Genomic DNA, 27,242 nt, shown 5'->3' with positions numbered 1-27,242 from the left:
ATACTACATCCTTGATTTTCTTCAAAATTTTATACGATCCTTCCTAATTACTTGCAAGCTTCAATGCTTTTCCTTCCCTATGTTGTGGATAAAATAATCAGATCTTTTGGCCTTCTCTAAATTTTTCTTATTTACTCCTCGATCATACCAAGCCTTCATTCTGCAGGATTTAATTTCTATCCGCTCTCTCAGGAAACCATGAATTTCATTTAATTTCTCTCTAAAGCTCAACCCACATATATACATAAGGCACTTCCTTTTCCTTCCAATCAGACGAACAACCCCGAAAAAGATCCAAGGGTATTCTTAGATCCCTTCCAACTAACATTTCCACTAGAAACAATCCAGTCATCTCGTATGTTACAAATCTATAGATCAGCAAACATAATGAGACTCACTGATTCCAATCGTTTTGATCTTGACTAATAAATTTCGCCAAATTAATAATCGTCCTATGTGACATACCATTTATCCATCTGACTGCGGATGCAACGCCATAATCCGAGTTTTCCGGATCCCTAAAAATCCTAAAATTTCCTTAAATAATCTGGAAATCAAAATTATTACTTTGATCAATATGCAACTCCAACGGTACCCCTTATCTAGAGACAATCTGCTTGACAAAGTTTCAGCTATCGTTTTTACCATAAAATTCCTTAATAGAAACGTTTTCATCTACTTACTGAAACAATCTACTAAAACTAAAAGAAATCTGTTTTCCCGTAAAGATTTTGGAAAAAGACCTATGATATCTATCTGCATTTATTCAAAAAACAATTCTCAAGTTATAAATTTGCATGTTATTCTTCCCTTGTTCTATTAGGTCTTTCCTAGTGACATAAATTGAACATGTTCTGTACCAATTTCCCTGCTTACAATTAACCCAATAATATCTTTTTCGAGTCGTTTCAAAGATTCTATGCACCAAAGTATCTTTTTGCAGGATTATCATGCGCTTTCCTTAAGATATCCTCCACTCACGTCTAAAGAACAACAATTTGAACAGTATGTGACTTCATATTCGAATGCTTCTATCTTATATAGAAAGTTTCTTTCAATAAAGAGAGAGTCCCAACGGGTCCGGTATATTTCCAACGATGATCCTCTTGCCAAAATTTCCTTCCAATCTGTTGCTGCGAATTCTCGCTCTCGATTTCCAAAATTTTCCTGAAGAATAATATTCAATTTATTTGACAGCTCTTCTGAAATCCTCGCTACCGAACCTGAATTTCCCAAAACAACTTTCCAAAATTACTTATCTATTCCTGTCTTTGATAAAAAATCGCACCTTAATGTGCAATCATTCGAAATATTCGTTATCACTAAAAATATTCTTTCGGAAATTACTCCACCAACGATTCCATCTTTTCTTCAGCCAACAAAACTTTCCCATTTAGATAGCACAACCTCATTTCTAATAACAAACCGCTTTTTAAGGTACGATCAACAAAGTTTGGACTTACTAGGGAAACATTCGCTTCTGTATCTACGAGAAAAGTGCACTTAACATTTACTCTTCCATGGAAAATAATAGAACTATTTTCTCCTTCAAGGCATCTTACTTTAATTTCCTGACAATGATGTTGAGCTCTCCTATTCTCAATCGAACTTGACTCCCCAATTCGACCATTTCTACTTTTCTTTTTGTAATATTCTTGGACAATGCGTCCGGTAATATCCCTTTCCCCAAACGTCTAACATTCTCGAATGTTTATTATTACCATTAATAAATTTCGGCACCAAAACATATGCCAAATGCCTTCTTTTATCATTTCCATTCTAATCTCGACGATTTTTGCAAAAATTTACCCCAACGTTTCTCCTTCCCGACATATGTCTCCCGTTCCGGAATACTGCCCTAACTGTACTTTCCTACTAGACGCGACTTAGTTTTCTAAGAAATATATCGCATTATTTTTCTCTATTTTCAACTTCAATAGCTACTATCACAGCTTTCTTCAGGGATTTCACTACCTCTAATTATAATGTTTAGCGCAAGAAAAGATTCCTTACTGCATTAATGAACTGTATGCAAGCAATATTTTCCTGCACCTCTGCTGTATATTCTAGATACGAAAGTCGCGAAAGTCTATTCAAGTCTGCAACCAATGCAGTCAAATCCTCTTCTTTCCTCTGCCTCTTATTACTAAACTCAGTATAATTTCCCTCTATGCAGAGATTTTCCTAAAAACACATCTCTAACTGCCTTTAATTCTAAAAATGACAATTTGAACAAATCCTTAACTAACTCCAAAACTGATCGCGCCCTTCCCCATAAACACAACGCGAGAGCCACCGTCTTTGCAGATTCATTCCAATTATTAGCCTTCGCAACAAACTCGAAGTGCGCAAGAAACTCCCTAAACAGTTTCTTCCCATCATAATTATCCGGTTTTATCAAATAACTTAATCCAATCACTGAATGTCCCGCAATATTTCCCTCATCCTCATTTTGACCTGCATTCAACCTAACACTTAACGTACGATTTGGTTCCTCTCGATTCCCTATATCTCTCTGCGCTAAATTCAATTCGTTTGTCACAATTAAAAAATCCCTCTAGCCGGATCACTACTATTTATCCGATTTATTTCTTCTTGAAAAATGTTGGGACGAGCCTCCATCCGTTCATTTCTTGTATCTCTTCTCCTCCTCGAGTTTCTTTCGCTGTTCTCCGAATTCCTTCCGGAGCTCTTAAATAAGAAGCGTGAGCATCTGTATCTATTGTTTCCTCTCTCTTTCTGCTCATCCACTTCCCTGTCCTCTCCTCGAAAACATCGATGAAGTCTCAAATAAATAAGAAGTGAAGAAAAACCGAACAAAACGGATTTTTTCCTTAGATCCCGGCTGAGTCTTCAAAATTGTTACGTGCACGACCATTCGTTAAATTAAAAAGAACTTTATTAACAAAAACAATTTCTGTGTACTATTCAGGTTAATGGACTCTTTAAAAAGATTTAGGAACAATTAAAAACGTCCACGAAACACGTCCTCTCAGCTCAAGCTCCTTCAGAAGAGAGATACATCTTGTTGTTATTTACCTAGAAACGGTCTTCTATTCCGGTTTGTAACAATACATATATATATATATATATATATATATATATATATATGCGAACATTTTTATTCGTACAAGTAAATTTTCGTGATTATGTATAATTAAACTTTTGAGGCAGACAATCGCCGGATTTCCACAATAGATCCTAGATGAACTATCGGAACCGAATAATTAAAATAATTAAGCCAGGACCATCTGCTATAAGTTGCTCACTACGACAAATTAAGTCACACGAGATACGAGTGTCAGAGCGAAACGCGACCAGCAAGCTCGAAACAAGGAACGACCGTACAAGAACGATTTTTCTCCTAGAACTCTTAATCCTGCCCCTTCATGGGAAAATAAAACAAATAGTACCTTCGATCGTTCTAAAATCCGTTTGTATTGCAAATGCAACAGACACATAATAGGCGAGTGTAAAAAAGAAAATAGCAAACGAGATCATCGAGAAACGCGATACTTCTTCCGAGGAACCAGAGAATACTCCTTCCGCGACTCCAGAGGAACAAATATAGAAGCGTCCGATCATGACAATAATGTTCAATGTTTGCACTATCAAATTAATACACAAATCAGGAGTATCATTAGTAACAATCTGCTCGAAAGATAATAAAGAGATAAAAAGATAATAAAAAGATAAAGACAAGAATTTTTTGGTTGACACAGAATCCAATATATTAAAAATAGACAAAGCTGGCAACTATGTATTCTGCGAAGAAACTCTCCAGGATAGAATAAAATTAAACGAAATAACTGACAAGGCGATCACGACATAGAGTTCTTGTACTATTATCTTCGGTCATTCTGTAGAATTCCATCTCATACCTAATTCCTTCCCTATTCCTCAAGCTGGCATTTTCGGATCCGACTTCTTTAAAGACACAATTAAGATTAATTTTATTTAAAAAAAAGGCAGAATGGCATGGCATATCGAAGTTTTTCATTAAGCTTAAAAAAGTAAAAATTCCTGGAAGAACAAGCGGCATCTTCCATATTAATGTTTTTAATCGTGAAAATAAAATGAGTTACCATTAATAAATTTCGGCACCAAAACATATGCCAATGAAGCCTTAATATCAAATTCGAAGACCAAAGCTTATCTTATATGCTTATATTATCGTATATATAATATGAACGATCACGAAGTCAATATATACATTCCAACAATCGAGCTCGAAAAATTTGAAACAATCGACACGTATTTTTCATCAACCCTAGGATATGAGGAAATAGCATCCGAATCGTAATAGATATTTTCAATTCACACGGATGGATCAGAGAAAGAAAAGTCTATATCTGTCACTATCTTAATTTCACATCTTTTTCTAAATCCAAAAATCGCTCTTTTACCTTCCTTCATAGTCATCCCTGTATGGCGATCTCTAGAATATCAGAATCTCTTTTTGAAAAGACACTCTAAAAAAGAAAAAGAGACAGCATCAAAAGATCACTAGATTTATTCTATTTGCCAAACGTCAAGCTTACGCATACAAATATCATCAGTCAACATCGAAACAGTTGATTCAAAACCCGTTATCGACAGTATTACTTTCCTCCAATACACAAAGATAAAATTAACAAGCAGATAGGCGATCTATTAGATAATAACGTCATTTAATCGTTCGTATTACCGTATAACTCCGCTCTTTAAACCATCCCAAAGAAAGCAGTTTCGAACGGTAATAAGAGATGGAGATTCATAATCTGATCGGATACTGAACGAGAAAAGAGTTAAAAATAATTATCCTCTCCCGAACATCATGAAGATACTAGATCAAATATTTTAATACATTCGATACATATTTTAATACTTGCATCTGGCTTCGAACAGATTGTTATAAGCAAGAAAAACGCGCCAAAGACCGCTTTCTTTACACTCTGATCATTATAAATTCATTCATTTGGACACCGTTTGAACTGAAAAATACAATTTCCAGATTCCAGAAGTTAATGAATTCAATATTGTCTGGATTACAAGGAATCAAACTTCTCATCTATTTAAACATCATTATTCATTATTCATTAAAAGAGCACGTCATAAAATTCCGAAAATAATCTAATAGACTTAAATCAGCAGCCTAAAGTTATAATTCGATATAAATGTATCTGTCTCAAGAAAGAAGTGGCATATTTGGATCACTTCATTAGCGCGGCAATGATGAAATCCGATTTAGATAAAATAAAATAAATAAAGGAATTTCCAGTCTCAATCGGTCAAGAACATAAAACAATTTTTAAGTATCGCCAAATACTATAGACATTTCATACCTAATTTTTCAATCATCAAACCACTTGGAAAAGAACATACCGTTTCAATGAGTAGAAGTACAAGAAACAGCTTTTAGCCACTTAATAAATCCATTATATCAGAAACCACTCTTATAGTATCCAGACTGCACTCAATCATTTGTCGTTACTATAATTGCCTGGAACTACCTCATAGAAAAAATAAACTAAAGCGACATTGAAAAAGAGTATTGGAATTATCGCGTATACTTACAGATCATTAAATCACACAGAACAATACTATTCTACTATCGAAAAAGAATTGTTTGCTATCATCTATGCTGTTAATTATTTCCGCTCGTATCTATACAGAAATCAATTAAATTTGATTACGAACTATAAACTATTAGTATGGTTAAATTCAGTAAAAAATCTAAAGTCAAGATTGATACACTGACGTCTAAAACTCTTCGAATATGATCATCTATGAGGTCAGTAAAAAAAACATAAATAGCTTATAAACAAATATTTCTGTTAGCCGATACGAATTCGAGCGACGAACAAAAGAGAAATAAGCAGATGCGCGAGATAAGAACCCTTCGTTCGAACGAATACACGTGGAAAAAAAATAATCTCGAAAACGAAATTGAAAATGAAATCGAAAGCAGATATAAGCGAAACGAAATACAAAGCATAGAACTTATAATACATATAGACAAACACGTAGTAGAATCACGAGATCAAATGATAATGCATAGTTTCATAATAATGACTGGAACGCCCATTAATATCGGTGTATGAGAATTAATAGAACAGGGAAAACTTCCGTCGGTAATTAACATCACGCTGGAAAGAGTTAAGGCAAGAAAGCGGTGATGTTTTACTCAACGTCTTTCTTGGATGTGGCGGATTGCAAGATATTAAACATGCAACTAACCAATGAGATGATCTACGTCCAACTATTATAATCGGCAATACATAACATGGTGAAAACCTTACAAAACCGAATATAGATAGATCGTCTTCCATTGTGAGATGCACACTTCGATGGTATATATTAAATTCTGAGAATATCTTTTTATTATAGATTAATGCACCAGTTGCGCCATCAATTACTGAACTCTACAGAAAACTTCTTCTTAGTACACTCAATGTGTATTTATATAGCTTAAAGAAAAATAATACTTATATACGAAATCTCACTGTTAGCGACATGGTCACATCGATAAAACCTGTAAAGACACTCAGCATAGTGATCAAACTAGTACAATAGTACAAGCTTTCGTTAGGATCATGCTACGCGGCTATTACGTATCCGTGAAAATGTAAAACAATCAAATTCACTTAAAATCTGAAAATATCTGTCCATTAAACGAAAAGACATGCCTCGACTCGGATGACAACACCAAGCAAGTTGCAAATTCAACAAGTACGATATATTATACGAAGGTACAACTACAAAACCTTAAGGCTGTTTATCATCCCTGGTTTTATAATGGTTTGCGCCAACAATGAAAACAGGCGTAATTTTTGACCGACTTAGATAAACAAGGTCTCATTTTAAAGAGAAAAGTTTAATCTATGGCCTTATTTTCTTGAATTTTTGTAAAAGCTTTATTTTTCGTGAAAAAAAAAAATCATGTTAAAAAATGGTATTTTTCGAGAATAGTACGTGCATAAATAAAAAGCTTTTTTAAAAATTTAATAAGTAGGGTCCTAGATTAAACCTTCACCTTTAAAATAAGATCTTCTTCATCAAAATTAGTCAAGAATTATTCCTATGCTCATTATTAATATAAGTACTGTTTTTAACATTTTTCGTGAAGAAAAAATTTTATACTGTGACGCCCCTCGAAATTTGCGACAAAAGAAAAGAAGCTCGTACCCTCATTACTAATTTTCATGTACACTTTTAAACGATGTATGTTTTATTTCCGTGAAGTAGCGATTGCCTGTTTATTTGTGTACGTAAATAACATACTCAGATTTTCTAAACTATTCCAAACGCAAAGAAATATGATTCACAATGCTCGCACGAGAAGCTGCGGTTACTCATTCCTTCACTTTAATGAGTTTTGGACAAGTGATTCTATGGCAAAAATAAAGAAATACATTTCCAATAAAAGGCTTAATGGATCTATATTTTAAAATTTAAAAAAACATTATTAAATTTTGGAAAAATGTGTAGTCCCTTTTATATTTTACATATTAGAAACATAAAGATTCTATAAGCATTGTAGCATATTGGCAAGCATTTAGATTCGTAATTCAAAAATCGTAGATTCAAGACTAAATGATTCCGATGATTTTTTTCTTTATTATATCGATATAAATGAAAATAATCAACTAATTTATTCCTTTTTTTTCCTTATTTGACAATTTAGCAAAACTGCTACTATCCAATCTTTTACTTTTCTTTTCTCCACTAATGATTATGCTTCGTAGTAATCTGTTCTAAATAGAACAAAGCAACGAAACAATTTAGTTCGATGACAAATGTATATAAAGAATATACCTTTATCGATTATTTCTTCAAAAATAATAATTAGTGAATATATACTTATATATTATACATTATTTTAATAATAATTAAAAGACAAGTTCGTTTCAATATTATCTACGTGGTATAACTCCCAATATTATTTTTATATGCTTTTCTCTGTAAGAGTAATCCACTTTATATTATTATTATTAATACTATTGCTATAATAATAATATATAATATAATGATATAACAAGAATACACACACACACAATAAGTCTTCACTAATTATTTTTGACAAAACATTCGACAAAATCTTGTTTTTTATCACATATTTATATACTAATTATTATATACATTATTTATACACATTATTTATGCACATTATTATATGTGTCAATTATATTTATTATTGTTTATGTATTTGTTGTGAAACATATCAACATAGTATTTAATACAGATCACTGCAAGACGGTCACTCAAAAAGAATATACATATGAGAGACTGAAAAACGTGAGTTCACGGCCTACTAACATTACTTACTTTAACCTGCACGAAACAAACTTTGTTATATACATATGAGAGAGATATAACTAATCAAACTTACACACCGATTCGACAGACTCATCGTGGGAACAATGTTCCTCATTTGCGTTTGTAAATATTTTTTATCCATACCTGTCATTGAAATCACACACGCTTCTAGTGAAACGTGATGTCAAAAGTGAAATGTCACGAGCGTCAAAGTGAAAGGATACTTTGAATGTGCTTGCAATCACCTTGCATCATGCGACTAAATACAAGAATTAATTTATTAATTTCTATTTATAATTAAAAAGTAGTATTTCATATAAAATCTATAAGCTGGAAAGCTATTAAAAGTTTTATCAATCTATAGCATAAAATTAAATAAATATTTTCTTACTTACTAATTCAAATAAATGTAGATCTTCTCTACATGCAGATTTGTCGTCACGCGTATTTGTACAACATGAACATATAAACAAAAAATTTACAATGAAATTATATAAAAAAATAAGTATATGAAAGTAATTACAAAATAAAATAATAAATAAATAATATTTCAATCTTAAAATTTATAAACCATTAAATAAATATATTCCCATTGTATATTCACATAAATAGTTATTTATAATATTTCATAAATAGTTTAAATATTTTTGTTATTAAACATTTGTAATAATAAAAATTTGTCGGTTAAAAATTTATTTACATAGTAAAGTAATCTATTCTTTAAATCACAAATTAACATAATCTTAAAAAAAAATTTTAAACTGAATTCGCTTAATTTCCAATGAATTCTCTGGTATCCAATTCTTTCATCAAATTATAATCTTTTAAGGAGAATACGAGATAAGTACCCAAACAATAATACTTGAACTAAAATGCAATCTTTTTCTTGTATTTTAAAATATAAACAAATGTTTATAATAAAGAAAAATACTGGCATGTTTTACGATTGATCGAAATCGCCTTAATACACAAAACTATATTTATGAGCAGATTAGGATACATATAAGAATAGAATGAGAAAAACTATAAGATACATTATTACAATTAAAAAATGAAATTTTTTAATCAAAAAATAATAAGTATAAAATTGAGTCACTGAAACTTTATTATTGATTTCTGATAAAGAAAATTATAAAATTATGGTAAACTAATCGATAAAAATAATTAAAAAAGTGTAATTAAATACTTAAATAAATAAAAATTTTCAATTTATAAAAAGAATTATACAATACCACTTCAGCGACGAAAAGGGAAAAAATGAACTAAAAACAAGTTAAATGAATCTTATCCCTTCTCTTCGATTCATTATACGAACCTCACGCTGTCGGCACGTATAAATTAAAGAATCGAGCTTTTATTTGTGTAAAAATTACCCTTAAAACTGCTTATTTTTTGACGATTTTTGCAAAAAAGAATAAGATTTTTTAAAATCTCAAAAGATAATCTCGTATAAAAAAAATCCCTATCTGTCAAATAACATGAGGTCACCAAAAACAAACAAAAATTATGACCATGAGAATTCATTGCATAAATCATTACACATATAAACCATTATTATTCACTTAATAATGGTGAATGAAATTAATGATTATTACTATCTCACTATCAGGCTTTAAATATCTACTAATAGTTTCAAGATTAAAACTCTCGCGAAATAGAAATTATCTCGAAACTAAAATTTTACTTTGATGTTGCTTTGATTTTTATAAATAATAATAATAATAATATAAAAGAGTAGAGTTACTATTAACCCATAAGTTTCCATAAGCAGCAACCTCCACGTAATGAGACATGGCCTTTAAGTACATGATATTGCTTTTGTTACAATATATATCAATTTGATATGCATTCCATGGTGATACGTACAAAAAATTTTTTTACACTAACCCGATTGTTAGATTACACATGAGAAAAATATAACTATATAAATTTATACATCGATACAATAGACGTATAATGGAGATAATATTCACTTATTAGGCTTATAGTTCATATTTTGTCCATACCTATCACTGAAGTCATACACACTTCTAGTGAAAAGTGGTGAAAAGACTTAAGGTGCATATTCACTTGTATACTTTGTTCGTATCATCGTGCATATCATTATTGCGTGCGTATCCGTACAAAAACGGAGAATACGACTTGTCCTTTGCCCGTTCACAATAATACGATGGTAAAACGCAACGGTAATAAGATATGAGAATATGCAAGAAGTGAATACGCACCTTTAAATGTCTGTTTCAAACATTGTTTTATATTCGATCTAAATGTATATTTAAAAACGCAAGTAATGTGTGCTAATTTTTCATGAAAATTAATTATTAATTGTTAAATAGTGAATACGTAAAAGATCAATAAACATGTACGAACCGCTGTATATTGATACCACTGTAACGTGTCCTTATAATGAAAACCATCGAATTGCTAGATCACGTATTCAAAGGCATATCGTCAAGTGCGAAAAGGTAAAAACACTCAAAAGTAAATAAAATTTTATAATTTTTATACTACTTTCTTTTATTTCTGGTAGAATTATCCTAATGATTATAAAGTGATCTGTCCGTATAACGCGACACATCGTTTATTTAAACATGAAATGATGGAACACATTATTACATGTCCAATGCGGAAATTGATTGATCCTGAATTATATCAACGTAAATATCTCACAAAATTATTTTTTTATATATTAACTTATTCTTATTTCTTAGTAAAAATTAATTGAAAATTATTTCAACTGTCATGTTTTATACATCAAGGAACTGGAAATCGTGCATTGTTAAAGAATAAGTTGCAATGTGATATAACAAGCTTAATTGATTGTAACGAAAGTTGGGACACAGAACTTGAATTTAATTCGATATCTCATATAAAAAGAAATCTTCATTTTGATAAAAGGTAATTTTATGTATATATATATATATATATATATATATATATATAAAATATTTGCTACAATAATATGTATAATTTATATATTGAAAATAGATTATTAATATTGTATAACAAGCTTATTCTATTCTATGTACACATGAAATATAATATATATATGCTTCAAATAATAGAAAATATAACACAGAAGATTATAAGGATTTGAGACGTCCACGTGGATTTTCAGAAGTTATGTTAATTGATGTAGACGAGGAAGCAAATGTTGAAGATATGGAATCAATAACAAGTTCTATGGGAATGGGAAGAGGCAAAATCAGCACAAATAAAAATTATTTAATACAGAAAATTGGGCTAGGAAGAGGAAAGATTTTACATTGAAAATTCTATTTTAAAGTACCTGGAAATATATAAAAGATATATATAATAGAGTCTCTATATTATCCATATTATAGAATATCCATATTAATAGAAAGACAAAAATTATTGGATAAGAGAATTTTTAAGTAATAGAACAAAAGCTTTTTTCTTATATTGAACTTTATTCAAATAGAAATCAACATAATTGACCTTGTTTCAACATTCAAAGAGCCAAAATAACCGGTCAAAACTGTTCAGATAACAAAATTTTTAGATAATAAAATATTTGGATATTAGAGTATTTGGATAATGGAGGCTCTACTGTATATATATGCTACATAAACAGAAAATATATAAAAACAAAAATATTCTATATCAGTTATTTCTTTTTTTTGTAATCGTTATTTCATTTTTATATAATCTTTTTTTCATTAAATTTAACATTAATGAAACCCATTTATAACATTGAAATTACATATATTGTTTATATGTAAGTATTATACTTATATCTTTATATTTTTATAAAAGAAAATAAAAATAGTTACAACATAAATGAATTTTGTTATACATTTTTGTGCACTGGGAAAATCATATAAAAATATTTAATTATAACATTATTATTATACATGGTATTAAATATTCACTTAATTAAAGTGCTATCTATATTTAACACCAATCTACATTATTTATACAAAAAAAAATTGGAAAGAAATACTGGAAATAAACATTTTCTCTTTACAATTGTCATTTTATACAAGTTAAAAATGATAAATTATTTCATTTGTATTTGTAACATGGGCTTATTATTATTGGATAATAAATAATTTTTTTTTTGCTTTATTTACATATTTCTTTTGCATAAATCATGTTTATTTTCTCTCATATTGTACATCAATTCTATTATTTACAAATAACATTATAAGCAACTTTCCTGAAGATGGAAAGATATTCAGTACCTGATTACATTACAGAAGACATAAAAAATGTCATTACAAATATTAGTATCTATGGGTAAATTGTTTTTTTTAAGCTATTTACAAATCATGTAATATAATGGGATATTTTTCCAACAATGCTTGATTATCAATTAATGCTTTTGTCATGTACAGACATTTGATTTATAAAATATAGTGATATGATTATAATATGATCATACTTCAATATAAGTTCTTTATCATAACTTTCAACTCAGGAGTTTTAATACATGATGATGATGATGATGATGATGATAGTGATAGTGATAATAATAATAATAATAATAATAATAATAATAATAATAATAATAATAGTAGTAGTAGTAGTAGTAGTAGTAGTAGTATAGTAGTAGTAGTAGTAGTAGTAGTAGTAGTAGTAGTAGTAGTAGTAGTAGTAGTAGTAGTAGTAGTAGTAGTAGTAGTAGTAGTAGTAGTAGTAGTAGTAGTAGTAGTAGTAGTAGTAGTAGTAGTAGTAGTAGTAGTAGTAGTAGTAGTAGTAGTAGTAGTAGTAGTAGTAGTAGTAGTAGTAGTAGTAGTAGTAGTAGTAGTAGTAGTAGTACTAGTAGTAGTACTAGTAGAGTAGTAGTAGTAGTACTAGTAGAGTAGTGGTAGTAGTACTAGTAGAGTAGTAGTAGTAGTACTAGTAGAGTAGTAGTAGTAGTACTAGTAGAGTAGTAGTAGTAGTATTAGTAGAGTAGTAGTAGTAGTACTAGTAGAGTAGTAGTAGTAGTACTAGTAGAGTAGTAATAGTAGTAGTAGAGTAGTGTAGAGTAATAGTAGTAGTAGAGTAGTGTAGTAGTAATAGTACTGCTACTAATAATAATAATAATAATAATAGTAATAATACTACTAATAATAATGATGACGATGATGATCATGATGAATGATAAACAGAAGTACAGTATGTTATATACACCTTCTGTTCTAAATTATTATACTTTTATTTCTTAATACTACAAATATAAAACTAAATGTTATGTTGAAGCATGTAAATTTTCATACATAAAGGTAGTATTAATTTATATTTAACATTAAATTATTTGCTCGACTTTGAATGATTGGTATATAAACAGTGCAGAAATTATGTAACTATTTTTTATAATAAATACAAAATTTAATTGGTCTTGATAGCATGAAAATTTATTCAATGATACTTATCAATAACCCAATGTTATCTATACTTTTCATGAAATATTATTTTTTGTATTTGTTATACTTCATATTTACAATAATGACAAGATTATCTCATTATAAAAGAACAATCAGCATCTGGCACCATGGAAGTACAATGTTATATGTAATACTTAAAAATAATATAAAATAAATGCAGCTATGAAAAAGAAAAAGTTTCAAATGATCTTGCAGAATAAAACAAAAATACATATTACAATTTTCCAACCATTCTGGAACATGGAATTTAATGTTGCATAATATTCTCTCTTCTTCCGCATTTTCTTTGGAATGTGTAGCACTACATTTGTTTTAATATTAATAGAATAGTGAAGATAATAATTCACAAAAGATGCATTGTCTGTCTTATAATATTTATATGAAAAAACATAAAAATTTTTATAATTGTGCAATTGTAAATGAATGATACACGACTTACACATATGCTATCTTCCAAATCGCTTTAAAAAATTTAAGATTACTATTCAACAAGAAAAACAGTTTAGAAATTAAAATTAGAAAACATGGTGTATATATTAAGAATACTCTCTCCCTTTTTTCACTTTTACATAATGCTTAATAATAATTGTTTTTAATATTGATGATTGAAAGATCATATACCCATAACCATTATAGACAATATTAGCCATCTGTTCATAAATTGCTGTATTCAAATAAGAGATTCTTTATCAATAAATTCTCCTGAAATCTCTAATTACAAATCCTATGTATAAATTTCATCTTAAATAACATTGTTTTACTCCCAAAAATTAGATTAATCAAAGTCTGTGATACATACCAATACTTCTAATTCGTAATTTTTAAAATAGCATATTCAGTATAATATGCAATTACAACTTTGAAACATTCTTTATCCGCAGCCATCTACATCAAGAAACATACAAAGGAAGGAAAAGCATACTTTTTGAGTAACATTTAATTTTGGACACTAGCATTTAGCTAGTATTTATATACATGTTCCTAGAATATGTTTAGAGGAATAGAGGCAGTTTCCTAGCTGCAGTCTGTTTTATATTTATTGTATAAAAACTGTAAATTTATTGAGAGCAACAGTTGCACAGTAGCGAGATCATTGCACTAATGCACTTCTACCACATCAGATTGATACGTCCATTAACTGATAAATAGTACCATGTTGTATCAATACAATCTATGTGGTACGGTGATGTTGATATAAAAAGGTTCTGGTAGTTAGCACCTTTTAAATATTTGTTGGTTTTTTCTTCTGTTGTTTCCATATAGATATCCTTTCTTTTAATTCAACCACTGTAAATATTTCAAATTCTAAATAAAAAAGTAGATGATAAATTTTTTATAAATTTTCTATTTATTTTTGCAGTTAATTTGTCCTTGACATTAGTTAAAATAATATATAAAAAATCAAGAATATATTTATATATTTATAATATATTTATAATATAACTGAATTTTATATAAAATCACCTGTATTGCATGAAATAATAAATTTATTAAAATCTCTTTTTATACTCTTTAATTATAGCATTTAAAATAGAAATATGATAAAACAATCTTAGTACGAATAAAATTAGTTAGAGTATTTATGTAATTAAAAAGAGAAGAAAGAGTATAAGAGACTTACTTGGTGTAAGCATATCCTCACTAAGTGGTTGACGGCTAAAAGGATCTGTTGCACTATTCAATAAATGTCTTATAATAACTGCTTTGTCCATAACAATACCAGATGGAAGTTTAACAGGATCTTCCATAAGAGTATCCATTAAAGGATCTCGAAATTCTTCTGGCGCATCACCATAATCTTCATCACGTGCACGATTATCTCTTGCGATCACTGTTGCTCGTTCTGCGAGCGCTATAAACCTCTCAATCTCTGTGGTTGTTTTTATCGCAGACTTTTGTAATCTATTTGCAGCGTCAGTAAATAGTTCTTTGCAAAATGATCGCTGCAATTGTAAATACATATCTTCATGAAATAGATTTGTGTTAAATTGAATATATTAAATTAAGAAAAGAAAAAAGCTTTAAATAAAATTTGCTTTAAAATAAAATTTGTTATTTCTTGATAATACTATACTTGTCTTACCTCGTCGCTAGCTAAAGCAGCTGCGAAATTATCACAGTCAAGATGTAAATATATATCAACCAACTGACTTAATAACGTCCGTGGTTCCCACCCATATTTTTGTGGTTTTCTCACTTTTAAGTTTTTACACTTAGGTCCACACAATTGTTGTAAATTAAAATTTAACATGGCACACAATCTTCCAACTAATTCTGGACGCAAAAATGGTTCTGTGATATCAACAGTCAAATAATGAAACATGGCAACTGTTTCTTTAGCTAACGTTAAATAAGATCTAGCTTGTCGTTCGTCTGCTGCTAATTGTCTTCTTCGTGATTGTTGTTGTTCTTCAGAAAGAGCAGACCATGCATTGAGATCAGACATCAATTCTTGAACTTCATGAATACGTTTTAAAGATTCTAAACTTTCATCAAGTAGAAAAGTTGTGTCATTCATCAACATGTTAATGAATTTAACAAATTGATTGCCATTATTGCTTTCATTTACAATAGACGCCCGATGTACTGGACTATCCCACATTGACTTTAGAATTAAACTAATGTGATAACGAATAGAGAATTTATCGTAGAACTCTGAGCTGGAACCAGTTGTTTCAACATCAGTGTAGAACTTCATAAGATAAGACGCCAAAAGCGTCTTGGATATTGGGTGTGCCATGACTTGATCATGGAGTGTTTCTGTTCTACCCTATTAGACATATTATTTGTTAATATTATTAACTTGCATCGATTAAAAATTATTATTAATTTATGCTTACTTGAACACTAGGATTGATTACAAATAGAACCTCAATAATTTTTGCAATCAGATATGGATTACGTATACAATGTGGTGTACATACTACCACAAGCAGCCATGTAATCAATGAATTATCCATATTATTTGCTATTACTGTTGGACAGAATCTGTAACAGAAAATATATATGTTATTATATAAGTAAAAGAATCTATATTTGATTTATTAAAATTATATATATATAACTTACTGAAGAGTAAATAATAAAAACTCTGCGATATCCTCCACATACCACTCTGGTAGAGCTGTAAATCTATGTGGAATTTCTTGTGATAAAGGAAGTTCAGGAAGTGGACTACCAGGTAAGCTCTGTGTCAAAAGACTAAGTAAAATTTCAGCAACAGAAATGTAGAAATGCAAACATCTCCTTAGAAGTACAGGATCAATCAAACCAGCATCTGCACATGATTTTGATTTACCAAGACGTTTTAGTTGTTGTTTCCACCGCTTTACTAATTCTTTATTGTGTCCTGCAAATGGAGCATCTTTCCATTGAGGTTCAGATGCTTGTAGTTCATCGAGCATTTTCTGCAAATCACGCAGAGCTCTTAATTTTCTTTGATATTTTTGTAAAGCTGGTAACAATGCTATATGATGACAGTGCAACGTGAGAAACCAACATTGTGTTGGAAATTTAGCTTCAACCCACTTATGTGTTCTTTCTAATTCTTTTAGCCATTCTGTAACTTCTTGAGAAGTAAGTTTCAGTCTTGTGTCATTTTTTATTTCAACGAAGCTAGAAGGATGAAACGGATACAAAGGATCAATTGTATCCAATTTGATTTTAACTGAGAGCATTTGTAATACTGAAAGTAAGTTTAGCATAAATCCATCTCCAGCAAGTGAAAACTCTTCAGTTTGTATTTGGGCGCGCTTTTCGTTGTGATGCAATAATGCTGCTAAATATGCTAACATAGCATCGCGGCAATTACTATTTGCAAGTATCGCATGAAGCATTTTGTGAAGAGAAGTTCTTGTGCTCTCTAATTCTTGCTGTAATGTCAAATTCATTGATTTATCGGTAAATGGATTTCCACTAAAGAATTTTTCAGCCACCTTAGGTTGATCTTCAGCAAACACAGAAATTGAAAGAAATGGTCCAAGAAATGAAGTCCTTGTAAGTTCTCTTCCTGCAGCATTCGTCATTACATCAGGTAAAAATTGTGCTTGATGAGTGATTAGACGACATATTGGGCGTATATTGCCGTTAGGTCCACAACGGATCTCTATGAGTTCTTCTAGTGCTTCTATAGGTCTTCGATGTGTATTACCAACCAAACTAGCTTGTTGCATAGAAAGATAGAGGCCTTGTAGTAAAGGAGTAAAAATTTTGCTGAAGATACTGGAGTTCGTATGCGTTCTGGCTACGAGTTCGTGCAAATAACCGCGAGGCAAATTCTGAGAGAGCATAGGATGAAGAAGTGGTGTGACATAAGCAGGCATGACAGAAGTTTGAGAAATTCCTATAAGACCTTGTAAAACAAGACTCGAGTATTGAACACATTGAGCTCGCAGAGTAGATAGTACATCAGAAAGTGGTGGTATACTTGATCGCTGTTAACATAAAAGTAATTAAATATACATGATATGCATTAACACTATGATTATGATTCATAAATAAATATGAATGAAAGAGATAAAAGTTCAGCATCTAATGATTCACTTATATATTAAATATTTATACCTTAGGATGATTACGTTCCTCTATTGCGACTCGTGAATATGAATCTAATAAATAAATAAGACTTTTAGGCTGCAATGATTTACTTCCAGCAGGTAATGGTAATGTTGGTAATTGATAAGATGGTACAGTCATTACTGGACTCAACAAAGGACTTGCTTGGCTGTTTGGACTGTCTTCCCGATCGGATGACATTTCTGAGGTAATTTCTTTTAGTGGATCTTCTCCTCTTGAAAACATATATAAAACTTCCATAATAGCTTGATTGATAATGTCTGTGACATCAGTTAATTTGTGAATGAGTGCATATGCTGCCATTTCTGGTAAAAGTATTGTTCCTTCTAGTGATTCTTTCCATGATACACACAATACTCTTGATATAACAATATGAATTTGATCAGTGGTCACTTCTGTACTAGAACTTGTTGTCTAAGGAATAGCAATAAAAATCAGTTAATTTAATTTAAGTATATGAAAACTTCTATATAATAAATACTTACACGTGAACGTGGCACTTGTTCCTTTCTATCCGATTCTTCAACTTCCATATTTTCAATGCCAGAGTCAACATCTACACCAGAGGTATTACATTGTTTCTCACTAGTTTCTTCAACTTCCATTGGAATTTCTTGATTATGAAACTGTTGTTGTATAGCTGGAGACATTATAGATCCTGCAAATGCTTTTGATGGACCTGGTGTACTTGGAGATATCGCACCTGTATTGTTACTAGAGTTGGTAGTTGAACAATTGTTGTCTAAACCCACTAACCGTGCTAATCGCCTTCTCCTCATCTAAAATGTATCGTTAATATAAAAATAAAATCTATTATCTACTATATAAAATAATCAAAAAATATATAATGTATATGTGCAAAGTAAAAGGAAATTAAAAATGATATATCAAAAAAATTATCATCTTTTTTAAGTATTTCACTAAAATTTTTTAAAGTTACAAAATACTAAGTAATAAAACTATTAATTAAATTGATAATACTATACAAATAATTGCTCTATATTTATTTGTATATTTATTTATATTTTTATATTTTATATTATCTCTATATATTTATATTTATATTTTATATTATATAAAACTATTAATTAAATTGATAATACTATACAAATAATTGCTCTATATATTTATTTTATTTATATTGTCTTATATATTACTTTACATTAAAAATATAAAACCTGAAATTTATATTGTATTTATCGTTATGCTGTTATTGACAAAAAAGAAATAAACACTGAAACTAATATATCAATGTAATCTTAAAGTTTATATTATATTTATGATAAGAAAATTGTTATTAACACTTTTATAAAAAATAATAGACATACAAAATGATATCGTTAATTTTTTGTTAAATATATGTTATTACAAAGGCATATTATATATTAATTAAGTTTATGCTTCAACGAATAATTATTAAAATACTAAAGCTAAGAACAATACATGCATTCGAATATATAATTGACAACTGTATTACTTAAAGAAAAATCATCTCATAATACTTTATCTACAGAGATACATACTCGTATAAAAATTGGAAACAAAGAATCTCCAGAATTATTAATTGCATACAATGCAGTTTATAGTTTCAGCATTACTTGATTGTAAGCACTGTAACAAACTACATCAGTAAATAAATAAAAGATAAACTATGCAATGTCTTTGAATTATAAATAACAATAAAAATGTATATATTGAGTAAAAAAACAAAAAATAGTTTCATATATCAAAATGTAGAAAAAAGATATTTAAAAAGTAGCATGTAATTTCCTAAAAAAGAAAGAAAAAGAAAGAAAGAAGAAAAAAAAAAAGTTTTCAAGTCCATTATATATTCTTACAATATTTCCAAGATCATTGTTTCCTTGATGAGCAGGACAAAGAAATCAAAGAATATATATAATAAAAAATATTTCGTTCAAAACTTCAAAATTATTATTGTTTTATTATTGTATTTATTATACTTTGTTATATTAAAAAAAAATAATATTAAAAAATAAAAATCATAAAACTGATATCGTATGTGATATATCTAGCGTGTAAACGTCGATGTAAACCTATATACATATTCATTGTTTGATCTGTCATTGTTCTAAACAGCATCGTACTAAGAACATAGAAGCTTACATTTGCAACGTATTTGTTATATAATTATTTGATGCTTCGATCCTTTGATAATACTTGAAATTTACGATTTATTTAACAAATAGAATTTTTGAAATTAACTAACATTTGTGATACGTTAAAACGGATACGCCTGTCATAAGCCATCTAGTCATAAAATAAAAACGAAAAGGAGAAAAATAAAAGAGAAAGATAAATTAAGAATGGCAACAACGATTGAATACGTTGAGTAACGATTAAGAATGAGAATATTAATACTTACTTCTTCTTGGCTTAACTCGCTCATGGCGATTTCTTTTTTTTTTTTTCTTTTTTTGTATAAGGCAAATGTTACACACGCACTCGCAATTTCACGTTAAGTATTATTAAGAACGTAGAAAAAAGATTCTGTTTAAGAATCGTGGTTAAGATATGTCAGAAATTTGGACAGTCACTCCACATCTGTTCGCGTTTGGACGTGAAAACAGCGATCACACGTCGAATCACGAGCAGTCACTGCCAGGCGGCTGTAGCCGCGTCGATTCTTCAAAACAGCTGAGCAACCAACAAACGGGACGCTCTCTTATACCAAAACATATAACTAAACAGTCACAAAAGCAGTTATCAATGTAGTACGTAATGCGAGTAGTACGAATGAGTTTTTCTTTATTAACATTATTTGCACAGCGAATATAATTTCTATGATCTTTTCTTTTCTATTTATTTTTTTGCTGTTCTATTTTCTACTATTAAAATAATTGAAATTTTCTCATTTTGCTTAAAATATTATGAAAATTAAAAAAATAGAAGTATTCCAGTTACATGTTGAATTCTTTGACATAAAGTTAAGCAGGGGTCGCTAGTATCGTTATTGTATGATTTCAGGATGTCCCCTAAAATATCTCTCTTAAAATAATTTAAATATAAAACGCTAGTAGCTACCTTCAGGTATATTGTCTTCACCAGCGCCCCCTAAGATAAAAAATTTATTTATCTAAAGCTTCGACTATATATTATGTAGTCAAAAATATACAACAAGAAATTAATACCTCATATATATATATATATATATATATATATATATATATATATATAATATCAGCAATATTGAAATTAGGTAATAGAATTTTTTTAGTGATCGAACATATATATAGGCAATATTCTATGAATCAAATATATCTATGTTTATTTTGCAATACTTGTTTTTTATTTTTGTTTTATGTTAAGAATGATATATGAATGTAGTTGTCTAGTCTATTACTGTTACGTGTAATTCTTGGGTATGTATCACATTTTTTCAGGAATACTATTTTTTGTAATTATCCGTATCACATATAGCGTAAAAACAATGATAAAGCGTAATATAAGTTTTGTACAAAAGTAATATCAAAATATTTCTTTTTAACTAGAATATAAGAGACAAACTATTATCTCTTCTAAAATAATCTGTGGTAAACGGATGATGTCTGGGGATTGGAGGCGTGACTTGAGATAGAGTTATCAAATCACGGCAAAGATTCGTGAGAAAACATAAACGAATTTTCAAATCATACGACGACATAAGACTAGTTGTCAGTTTTACCTGCTTCACGTCTGTTACCTGGAAATAAGAATGGAGACATATGAAAGTGTTTTACTTGTTAAATCTGAAGTATTTGTATTTAAAATACCACCAAGGTCAACTAATAGAGGTTATCGGTAAGAAGAAATAATATTGCCCAAGTATTCGATGTGACATATAACTGTCCTAATTTGATATATTTTTAATGATTAAAATATATTTATTATTATTTTAATTATTGTCATTATCACATATATTACAAAAAAACTTTTTTATAAAAATATTAAGATATTTGTTTTATATTTCAATCATAAATTTAATAAAATAATGGTATGCTAAAGATTTAATTTGTTTAAATATGTATCATATGTGTCATATTAACATATTTGATTATAATTCCATTATTTATTTTGTTTAAGAAATTACATATACATTATAAAATACATTATATACTATAAATATAAAGCCGATTATATTATTCTAATAAATTAAACTTTTAAATTAATTTTGTATATATACATTATAGTTTCTTATAAATATAATTCATCTTTTTTTATATATAGAGCAGCCGACTGGAATTTGCAAGAACCTTCGTGGACAGGACGAATGAGATTAGTATCTCAAGGAGATGCTATTGCTATAAAGCTAGAAGATAAGATTACAGGTGAACTGTTTGCAAAATGCCCAATTGAACAATATCCTGGAATAGCAGTTGAACCAGTTACAGATTCCTCTAGATATTTTGTGCTAAGAATTCAGAATGACAATGGACGATCTGCTTTTATTGGAGTTGGTTTTTTAGACAGATCTGATAGTTTTGATTTAAATGTTGCTTTACAAGATCATTTTAAGTGGCTTAAAAATCGTGATCAAATAGAAAAGGAAAAAGAAACACCAAAACAAGAATTGGATCTTCGATTTAAAGAAGGAGAAACTATTAAAATTAATATGAAAATAACTGTAAGAATTTTTAAATACTTTTTGTTTTCTGTTATATTTAAAATAGTGACAAATTTATATTTTCTTCTACTTAGAAAAAAGATGGCAGTGAAGTTATATCCAAATCAAAACAACGACCTAATTTAGGAGTAGGTTTGCCACCTCCACCAGGTGGTGTAAAAATTGCTCCACCACCTGCCAAAACTCCAACTTCATCCCCAGCTCATAAATCGATTCAAAATCCAAATCAAGCATCTATAGGTTCAGAATGGGGTGAGTTTGCTAGTGCAACCCAACAATCATCGGGACCTAGTACAACTGTAGCAAATGCCAGTTGGGTACAATTTTAATTTGGTAATAAATATATCATCTTTGGTAGCATATGCTATCTTATATATGCATACATGTACAAAGTTACATTTGCATGTATTAAATATATCTACATTGTTATCTTTTAAGGAATAATTCAATATTAACCAAGGATGCATCTATGTATGATGCATATGTAAATTCTATATCATTCTGATATCAGTACTTAATATAATGATTATATAAGATTTTATTTTATTTGATTACAACATAATATTAATCAAACAACAAAAACTCTGTTGTTTGTTTTATTTTATTTTTCATTTTATTTATTTTACACTTTACTGTTATTAAACAAAGCTTATCTCATAGATGCATTCTTTTTGTAGTCCTTGAAAGAATACAGCTGTGCACAATAAATATTGTGTCCAAGTCTCACGTTTGTATATAATATGAAAAGTAAAGAGCCTAATATTTCAGTATGCCTTAAGCTTTGTGAAACATTATACTTCTAAAAATTACTTATGAGTCACACAAATTATGTTGTACATATGATTAGGTGTGCAAAATTTTTTAATATAGATCTTTCATTATATTATAAAAATTAACAGTGTGTAAACATTATCGTTTCTTTTAAGAATAGAAATATGGTAAACATTTAGATGTATTATACTCTAAACTAACTTAACTTAAACTTGATAAAAATTGTGGAAAATATGTACTTGTACAACAGGTACTTGTAAAGATGTAATGAAATATTGAAAGTAGTAATACATTATTCCCTAAAATTGATTCTAAATATGTTGAAACAAAAATAAACATTTTTGTTTATAAATGTCGAAAATAATTAAAAACCAGATACATGATAAATTTTCTCCTGTACATATTACTAGTAGAATACAAATTTTTAGAAGTCTTTAAAAATGTTTAACAAAAGATTTAATTGTGTTTTAACATTATATGTATTATAATTGAATCATTGCCATTCCAGGATTTGCATTTTCTTTAATAGATTATTCTAGGTATATAGGATCGATGTGTATAATGAAGGTTTATTAATTTAATTAATGCAAAGATTGCCAACATGTACTATGGTGTATATTTTTATCTGTAGATATAATAAACCACATAACCACTAGTGCATTTAAATAACTATTACAAATCATATTATAAATAATGCTCCAAAAATCAGGTTACAACAGTTCAAAACTTGTTCCATTATGTTTCATGAATTTGAATTTGAATTGCATCAACAGCGTTTATTACGTGCAACATTGAGTCGCAAACTACGCATGGCCATTGCACGACTAAAATGGCGTTGAACTGGACGTTGTAGTTGTCCAGTAACCAAAGTGGAATCTTCGTCACATTCCACACTACTCAAAACAACTAATAATACACCTAGCACCTGATGTAAACATATATTACATAGTAAGTTATATCTCATCTTCTCAAGTTACTTATATAATATTTATATTATATTTAATATAAATATAAGTAATTCAGTTATTAATTCAGTGTTTCTTAAACTAAAATTTAATTAAACTCTGTCACGTCAGATTATAATTAAATTGTAGAACTAATTTTTTTCGTTGGCAATTTAAACATTATTTTGAAATTAAATTTGTATAAACTATTGCTAATTAGCTTGTATTAATGAATATGATTTTCGATATATACATGTTCTCTTCGATATACATGTATTCTTCTTTTATGAAAAAAAAATATATATATACATGTATGTATATATATACACACATAGACACCAAAATTTGTAAAAAAAAAGATCGAATGTTCAATAATGTTTAAGAATCGCTGTATTAATATTCATTTTTAAAATTAAGATTATATCTTAGTTTACATACCAAGCATATAATAATTAAAAGAGTGTAGATATGTATACTAGCAGTAGGCAATGATTCCACTTCTTTTAAAGCTTCTGCAGCATCAGAAAGATCAGGTTTCAATTCTAAAGCATGTCGCAAGTGAACAGCAGCTTCTTGGAAGTGACCATATGCCTAAAGAAATAGTATACCTTTACATTAGTAATTACAAAGTATTTTAGTAAGAGTATATATAACTTCAAAATGCACAATAAATTATTTTCCAAAAGAGAAAAATGAAAAGAATACAAAAAATTTAATTATAGGCCTATATAAATGATGTAGATTCACCTTAAATATTTGTCCAAGTGTAAGGTATTGTTCCCATGCATTACGATCTGGAGGCTGTAATTCTAAAGAACGCCTTGCTAAGTAAGTTGCATCATCTAAATATTGTAAAACCAATAGTACTCTAGCTAAATTTAGTAACACTTCTGCATTATGTGGTGAGACTGCAAGAGCTCTTCGAAAACATTCAATTGATCTTTGTGCATCTCCTTTTATTCTCCAAAAATTCCCAATTTGATTATAAAGCTGAACAGATTTGGGTTTCTGTAGAAAACAATGATAGCAAATAAATATATTTATGTTGAATGTGTATATAATAAAAGAACACAATTAAGTAAAATATACCTCTCGCTTTGCTTTTTTTAAACGTCTCTCTAATAAGTCAATATCAACATCTATAGCTTTACCATTATTTTTTTTAAACATGAGTGCAACATTAGGTTCTGGTACCAATGGATGTTTATTTCTATTTGCAACACCAATGAGATTGTCATAATATGTAAAATTAACTGGTTTTCCACAATCAAGAATTACATCTTCACATTGCTGATCAGGTGTACATATCACTTGCTCAGTTGATACTTGCGACGATAGTGGAAATGGTTCCGTAGAATTTGGTGCATCCGTCAATGCATATGACATGAATCGTCTGCCAAGGGGACGAAAGTTAAGGCTCTTTTAACGCTGAAAGAACAGCAAGCCACACACAAACACTAACTACGGGAAGAAAAAGAAAATTACATCAGATACATTATAATGCTTCTGCAATAAAAATATAATGTTACATAAACATTCACAGGATACCATATAACAAAAATTATAAGTTTATATGCGCATTCACAAATTTGGTGCTATTGACTCATTATATTGTAACAATATGTACATTAACATATATTACAAATTTATTTTGCATTACTGTATAAACAAAAATTATGTATATCTTTAACATTTATAAACTATAATATAGAAATTAAATAAAATAAAGCAAAGCAAGATTAAATTTTATTCTCTTTTGTTACCTTCAATTTATCCCAGTTATTAGTTAAAGTTAGTTGTTATACAAAAAAAAAAGAATAAAAAATAGATAAATACATATAAAATGCATACAAACATACAACTAAGTAGAACTATATAAAATATATAGTGAAATAGGAATGAATTATAATAAAAACCTTGAATGCAAATTTGGAATAAAAATTTGAATTGAAATTGAACACATTTATGCTAATAATATACTTGCATATAACTATTCTAATTGAACAAGGAATTATTGACAATAATATATACATTAATAATATGCAATCTTATTAAAGTAATATTCAATATATTGGATGCAATTGAAGAACATGCATATACAGATTCTTACCAATCATTTATTAATCATGACTATATTTTATGTTCTTACCGATCTTGGCTGCCTGAACCAAAACCTTTGCACTCGTGACAATAAACCTGTACTTTATCAAGCTTCTCTGATGCTGCTGTTTTACTCCAGCCTTGTCCATTGCCTATATTAATACTGCTAGCAAGAATATCGAAAATCGGATCATCTTCGATAGTGCTTACAAGATCTGTTGCTTTAACAACTTTATCGATGTTAAGTCTCCAAGAAGTTCTAGAATTTGTTAAATTTGCCTGAAGAACCAGAAGACAAAACAAACAACCAAACATGCGCCCATCGAGCCATACATCATACATTTTCCTTTAATTTTTTTAATGATCGTTGGAGAAAATTAAGAAACGTAATCCGATAGGTAGTGATCTGTTAATGAAAAAGAAATTAATATTTATCTACAACACGTAGAAATTAATACAAATACAGGAAACTGCAAATGATCGCAAAGAAATTAAGGTATCTGTTGTTTAATCAACCATACGCTAGCATGTCAGTATTGC

General features: G+C 29.0%; 4 protein-coding genes across 6 annotated transcripts; 2 read left to right on the top strand and 2 right to left on the bottom strand.

Moving 5' to 3' along the window:
* Positions 1-10,432: 10,432 nt before the first annotated feature.
* On the top strand, positions 10,433-12,100 carry LOC127067274 (gametocyte-specific factor 1-like). Its single transcript, XM_051002029.1, has 4 exons — positions 10,433-10,763; positions 10,829-10,955; positions 11,058-11,196; positions 11,364-12,100. The coding sequence occupies exons 1-4, from the start codon at positions 10,659-10,661 to the stop codon at positions 11,566-11,568; spliced, it is 576 nt and encodes a 191-aa protein (XP_050857986.1). The 5' UTR covers positions 10,433-10,658; the 3' UTR covers positions 11,569-12,100.
* Positions 12,101-12,395: 295 nt separating this feature from the next.
* On the bottom strand, positions 12,396-21,028 carry LOC127067268 (ubiquitin conjugation factor E4 B). 3 transcript variants are annotated; one of them, XM_051002019.1, is made up of 9 exons: positions 20,650-21,028; positions 19,790-19,887; positions 18,752-19,045; positions 18,255-18,680; positions 16,761-18,124; positions 16,532-16,679; positions 15,775-16,461; positions 15,313-15,634; positions 12,396-14,996 (listed from the first exon to the last, which is right to left on the bottom strand). In XM_051002019.1, the coding sequence occupies exons 3-9, from the start codon at positions 19,043-19,045 to the stop codon at positions 14,914-14,916; spliced, it is 3,324 nt and encodes a 1,107-aa protein (XP_050857976.1). In that variant the 5' UTR covers positions 19,790-19,887; positions 20,650-21,028; the 3' UTR covers positions 12,396-14,913. The 3 variants fall into 3 exon arrangements, with proteins under 3 accessions (XP_050857976.1, XP_050857974.1, XP_050857975.1); XM_051002017.1 differs by lacking the exon at positions 19,790-19,887 and having other exon boundaries at positions 20,650-21,027; XM_051002018.1 differs by lacking the exon at positions 19,790-19,887 and having other exon boundaries at positions 12,396-14,978; positions 20,650-21,022.
* Positions 21,029-21,486: 458 nt separating this feature from the next.
* On the top strand, positions 21,487-24,327 carry LOC127067273 (NECAP-like protein CG9132). The gene is made up of 4 exons (XM_051002028.1): positions 21,487-21,646; positions 21,776-22,064; positions 22,491-22,887; positions 22,962-24,327. Exons 2-4 carry the CDS (start codon positions 21,979-21,981, stop codon positions 23,214-23,216), a joined length of 738 nt encoding a protein of 245 aa, XP_050857985.1. The 5' UTR covers positions 21,487-21,646; positions 21,776-21,978; the 3' UTR covers positions 23,217-24,327.
* LOC127067272 (uncharacterized) lies at positions 24,252-27,234 on the bottom strand. The gene is made up of 5 exons (XM_051002027.1): positions 26,752-27,234; positions 25,692-25,995; positions 25,350-25,610; positions 25,041-25,193; positions 24,252-24,583 (listed from the first exon to the last, which is right to left on the bottom strand). Exons 1-5 carry the CDS (start codon positions 27,042-27,044, stop codon positions 24,425-24,427), a joined length of 1,170 nt encoding a protein of 389 aa, XP_050857984.1. The 5' UTR covers positions 27,045-27,234; the 3' UTR covers positions 24,252-24,424.
* Between the last annotated feature and the right edge of the window lie 8 nt (positions 27,235-27,242).

The sequence above is a fragment of the Vespula vulgaris genome, chromosome 10 (genome assembly GCF_905475345.1).
Source record: "Vespula vulgaris chromosome 10, iyVesVulg1.1, whole genome shotgun sequence".
NCBI classification, from domain to species: Eukaryota; Metazoa; Arthropoda; class Insecta; order Hymenoptera; family Vespidae; genus Vespula; species Vespula vulgaris.
This window is presented reverse-complemented; position numbering and strand designations above follow the sequence as displayed.